This window comes from Zootermopsis nevadensis, unplaced genomic scaffold (genome assembly GCF_977971745.1).
Source record: "Zootermopsis nevadensis isolate Lab colony 2312 unplaced genomic scaffold, Znev_1.0 Znev_ptg000008l, whole genome shotgun sequence".
Lineage (NCBI taxonomy): Eukaryota > Metazoa > Arthropoda > Insecta > Blattodea > Termopsidae > Zootermopsis > Zootermopsis nevadensis.
In genome coordinates, this window is record NW_028259140.1 from 7,203,598 (window position 1) to 7,208,506 (window position 4,909).

A 4,909-nucleotide genomic window follows, 5' to 3' on the forward strand; every position below is an offset into this window, starting at 1 on the left:
GCAAAAGTGGACAGACTGTGACCCTTCGAGTGCAAATATCAAAAACACATCAGAACCATCTCCACACTCCTGGTGCTGTCAATCTTGTTCTGTGTAAAGTAGTAGCCACCACACATTGTGGCCAACTGGTTACCAGCTCTTGCTTTGCATTTGGTAGGTTCTGGATTCAAATCTTAGACCAGAGACAGGCTATTCTGACATACTTTTGTGGTTTTCTCAGTTTCTCCAGGTGAGTGCTGGGACAGTACTTGAATTAGGCTATGGCTGTTTCCACATGCTTTTCAATTTATCATTTGGCACCATGTAGTCTGAGCTACTAACAGCATTATTAAATTTACAAATAAACGGTAAAGTAGTTGCTCAAGCTTCGCAAATGTCGCTTTGAGTTTGGTGTTAAATAAAATATATTTTTACTTAATATTCTCACAGTTAAAATTTGTAATTCAAAATTATGTTCCAATTTTAAACTTTATTAATACATTTTAAGAACGGATGTCAGTGTTATTCATAATAATCTTAGAACAACGTGAATTTTTAATGTGTGCAGTGACAACAGATAATATTTCACTGGAACTCAAATTTAACCCAAGAATATTTAATGGTATGCAAATCAGAAGTTACAAAAAACTGAAGTAATAAAAAGAAATGAAGGAAGATTGTTTTATTTCTTCTGTGATTTATTCTGATGTATGTGTAACAAATGAACATTTGTATGTCTTTAATCTATAACCTAGTGAACCATGTTCAGTACATAACTGACATTGAAGATTTATCATTTGGAAATTAGTGTGGTGGTTTCGATATTTTCACTGTAATTTGGTAATTTTGAACTCTGGTGTTGTAAGCTGCCAATGCTAAATATCCATTCCAATGTCAGTGACTGGTTGAAAGAAAAATATTCATGCTGTAACATGTACTGGGATACAGTGTTTCCACTTGTTCTTTGCACCTCTGCATTCTAAATGCTCATGACAATATATTCAGGAGCTCTTACCTATTTATTATTCAAGCTGGATGAAATTGTGATCCAGTTCATGTGTTTTCTCCTATTATTACTCAAGTGCAAGAATTTCACACGAAGAAATTATAAATCTAATTCAAACATTTAAATCCATTGTATATTTCCCTATCTGATCCAAATGTACCACCAAATAAGTAAATCTTATTAATATTATCTCGTGTAAAATTCTACCAACTCTTGTTTCTAGGCACATTATCCATTTGTTGTAATTGAAGTTTAATATAAACTGGAAACATGCATGATATTTTATGGTTCTCATGACAGTAAAACTGTTGATATTGGTCTTCTGGGTTATATTGCAATGTAAACTTGTGTTTCAGAGGTATGTATTACCTCATATTCAGCCCTAAAGATGGAGGCAGTATATTCCCCTGAAACATTGGTTTATACTTATGTCCACATGGCATTATGATCCATATGACCAGACAATTCTTCATGTTCCATGTCATTCAACTGAGGCACAGAATATTGTTCTACACATCACAAGACCTTCTAGCCCAAGGATTCACAACCTGCAGATTGAGTGCATGTCTTGTAGTATTGTGCCACTCTGTATGATGGAAAATAGTAATCTGACATCAGACAATGAACAGCTGTATACCTTAATCAAGAACTAGGATGCATCTTACTAATTAACATTTGGAAAGATGCATATGAATCATGACAAATTAAATCTAAAATTAAAAATAATGTAAAACATGTAACTAATTAATAATAATAATTTTGTTAACGTTATTGAGTAATAGACATAAGTGAACCTGTTTGCAGTAGTAGATCTAATTTAGTAGCAATTCTGATAAACTGACCCAACTAATAACTTTGCAGTGTATGTAATCAAGAGTGAATGTGGCCATAAGTCTGGAAAAGGTTGAGAACCCCTACCTACTGTAGCCACTTTACCCTGCCCACTGCTATATTGATAGGCCTGTCCCAGGACACAGCAGTGGCCAACAGCAGACAGTACTTCCAAGTAGTCAGCAATCTGGGCACTGACCACACCCAATGCTGCTTAGCTTCGATGAAGAGAACCAATATTCTAATATTGGCAGTGGGTATGAGAATCTGAATAGGAGAAGTAATACATTTCTTTTACCACACCAAACTGAACAGAGGATAGATAATGGGAAGGTAAATTTCTCTGTGGTGCTGCATGCAGTGAACCGCACCCTGCTGAGACATGAGTGGAATTATACCATGAATTCTTAATGATGGCACTAGATGCAGGTGAGTTCTTGATGCTCTGTCCACTTAACCCAAGGAGAGAACCCCACTACCAAAGACAAAGGAGGCTAAGCCAGCCTTAGAGTATGTTTGAATGTTGTGTAGTCTCCTAATATTGAACAATGAACTGGCATTTATCATCGGGCCAATGAGTACCCTAATGATGGAAACAACAGTACTGCTGAAACATCAGCAAACTTATACCAGACTACACAGTGCAACAACCCAGAAATGTGCCATCTTCATTCTTGCTGTGAGAACCCCAAAATTATCCAGATACATTATTCCTTTCCAGAACATATGAGACCAAATAATGAATAGTTTAAACTTGCCATATGATAGGATGCTAAAAAATAGAGTTTAGATTTCATCAGGTTTTCCAGAGTTAACATAGATTTCCAACCTAAAAGAAACTACTTGAATGGTACAAGGGCTACTTTTGGGGTTGTAAGATCAGTAATAAATACCTCAACCTTCATGTTTCTACATAACCTTTGCCATGAAAATTATAAGATGCACAAGGCTTTGTCAGATGGGAGAAGCATTATGAGTGGTGTGATACATGTAATCTGTAGCCTAACAGTATTCCTGAAATATCCTTACCTTTGCCATGTTAAAACTGAGCACTTCACTTTTCAGAAGTTACATCCAATGCTAGTATTTGAGGTTTATGATTTAATAATTGGTTTTTGAAGGGGATGTACTGTATGTATAAAGGACCAAATAGAATTTGTGTACAAAATTCCAATCTTGTGTTCTACTTAACACAAGATAATTACACCCACTTAATTCATATGCCCAATAAATCTTGTCTGCTTTTTAGTGAAACTTAGAATAACAGAGATATTACAAAATGGGTGGTGCAGTAAGTCACTAAAATGTGTAGCTACAGGGCTCTTCTACCAGGCTTATCACACCTCATCTATTTTGAAGTAAAATGTGTAGTGTTGCACCATCTTCACATGGGGATGCTTCAGTATTAGTCAATTACTCCTACCATACAATCACTTGGTAGGGCTTAAACATGTTGCTCCACACCCATTCCTCTTAACACAAGTGAAATACTGACAAAATTAAAATACTAATCATACTAGCAGGATCAGATTCCATACCACTTAGCTTTCTTTCCACTATTAAACCACTTATAATGGAATGGAAGAGGCAAATTCATAATGATTTTTTTAGAATATATACAAACCATATAATACCTGACCCTGAACAGGTATGGCACTGGCACCAGTGCAAGAGCTTGTTTCAGCCATTGCTGGAAGCAGGAAAGGTTTTGTACATCTTGCTATGATGTACCTGTACACTAAATACATATGTTTACTTACACACCTCACTACACCTGAAACCAAATTGCCATAATTCACTGCTATTGGGTGCTAGCTATACAGTATACCCTTATCCATCATAAACAGCTATCCACACAGCACGCAGAAGATAAACTACTACAGTACTGCTTAAGAAAGGGCCATGATATACGCGATTCGTAATTTTAACAAGTATTTTTTGAGTATTCGCTAACAAATAAACGGCCATGTCAATTAGTACGCATTGAAATGTGGTTGAAATAGATATTAGTTGTCTACAGACTAGTCGCAGTTACACTAAAATGCATTGTCGTCATTCCAACGGGTATCAAATAAATCAATTTGGTCTTTATGGATGACAGGCGGAAATCATAATACCGCATAACCCATCCCAAGGCAAGCTAATGCAAAATGGCGTCATGCATTACTAGACTGCCATTATGTCGGCGTCCCTTATTTTGTTTATCAGTAGAGACTAATTAAATTAGTACACATAATATGGAGCTCATGCAATGGAAGGATATAGGTTCCGACTATAATATTACAGAACTGACTCGGTATTTTCAACTTTCTTTACTCTTTTGCTTGACACACACTTCTGTGCATTGCAACAGATTACATGTTACCTGATCCCCTCAAAAACTTATTTTTGATGCTTTCATAGAAGTTACTTATGCCTTCATACAAAACAGTACTCCAGTCTTTAATAACATCGCATCTTCAGTTTCTCTCTTGATCACAATCACGACTTATGTGGCCAGTCTTGCCACACTGATAGCAACTTTTGGCTGAAGACCCCTCAGGACAGTTGCGTGCTATGTGCCCCGTCTTGTTGCAGTTGTAGCACGAGCCACCGGATCTACCACCGAAGCCGTTTGATGATTCTGGACATTCACGTGCAATGTGGCCAGTCTTGTTACAGTTGTAGCAGGATGGTCCATCAGAATTCTGTTGACAATCTCTCGAGATGTGGCCAACACCGTTACAGCGGTAACACCTGTCTTGTTCTTCTCTGCAATCGCGGGCGAAATGCCCAAAGCCATTACATTTGTAGCACTTGCTATCTCCACGTCCGCCTCCACCACCACGACTAAATCCTCCACCGCCTTGAGGGCATTCTCGAGCAAAATGTCCTGAGCGATTGCATTTGTAACACACACTTGAACTCATTGTAGATATTGCTTGTATTTAACTGCTAACAACAGAGCAATACGGACCTGCCTGCTCTCTACCACGTGGGAAAGTGAATGAGTGGCACTGTTTCCTGCTAGATCCGCTTGGAAGCACTGCTCCGGTATTACGCTTCTTGCCTGTTCAGGCAATATGGAATATGCACATCGATAGGAAATAATAA

General features: G+C 37.5%; 2 protein-coding genes across 5 annotated transcripts; both read right to left on the minus strand.

The window, feature by feature from the left end:
* Positions 1 to 646: 646 nt before the first annotated feature.
* Positions 647 to 3,968, minus strand: LOC147874457 (uncharacterized). Of its 4 annotated transcripts, none has more exons than XR_015534035.1 (3): positions 3,451 to 3,968; positions 1,828 to 2,083; positions 647 to 1,571 (listed from the first exon to the last, which is right to left on the minus strand). XR_015534035.1 is itself a non-coding variant. In XM_087344693.1 (3 exons), the coding sequence occupies exons 1-3, from the start codon at positions 3,562 to 3,564 to the stop codon at positions 1,514 to 1,516; spliced, it is 348 nt and encodes a 115-aa protein (XP_087200819.1). In that variant the 5' UTR covers positions 3,565 to 3,968; the 3' UTR covers positions 647 to 1,513. The 4 variants fall into 4 exon arrangements, 3 of the variants coding, with proteins under 3 accessions (XP_087200819.1, XP_087200820.1, XP_087200821.1); XM_087344693.1 differs by having other exon boundaries at positions 1,908 to 2,083; XM_087344694.1 differs by having other exon boundaries at positions 1,904 to 2,083.
* Positions 3,969 to 4,113: 145 nt separating this feature from the next.
* Positions 4,114 to 4,819, minus strand: LOC110829813 (CCHC-type zinc finger nucleic acid binding protein). Its single transcript, XM_022063928.2, has one exon. It carries the CDS (start codon positions 4,723 to 4,725, stop codon positions 4,276 to 4,278), a length of 450 nt encoding a protein of 149 aa, XP_021919620.1. The 5' UTR covers positions 4,726 to 4,819; the 3' UTR covers positions 4,114 to 4,275.
* Positions 4,820 to 4,909: the final 90 nt, after the last annotated feature.

Coding starts and splice junctions, on each gene's coding strand:
- LOC147874457 (XM_087344693.1), bottom strand. CDS start 3,564: ATGTATTTAGTGTACAGGTACATCATAGCAAGATGTACAAAACCTTTC. Junction 2,084..3,450: donor CCATACCTGTTCAGGGTCAG/GTATTATATGGT, acceptor TCTCCTATTCAG/ATTCTCATACCCACTGCCAA. Junction 1,572..1,907: donor GGCAGGGTAAAGTGGCTACA/GTAGGTAGGGGT, acceptor TCCATCATACAG/AGTGGCACAATACTACAAGA.
- LOC110829813 (XM_022063928.2), bottom strand. CDS start 4,725: ATGAGTTCAAGTGTGTGTTACAAATGCAATCGCTCAGGACATTTTGCT.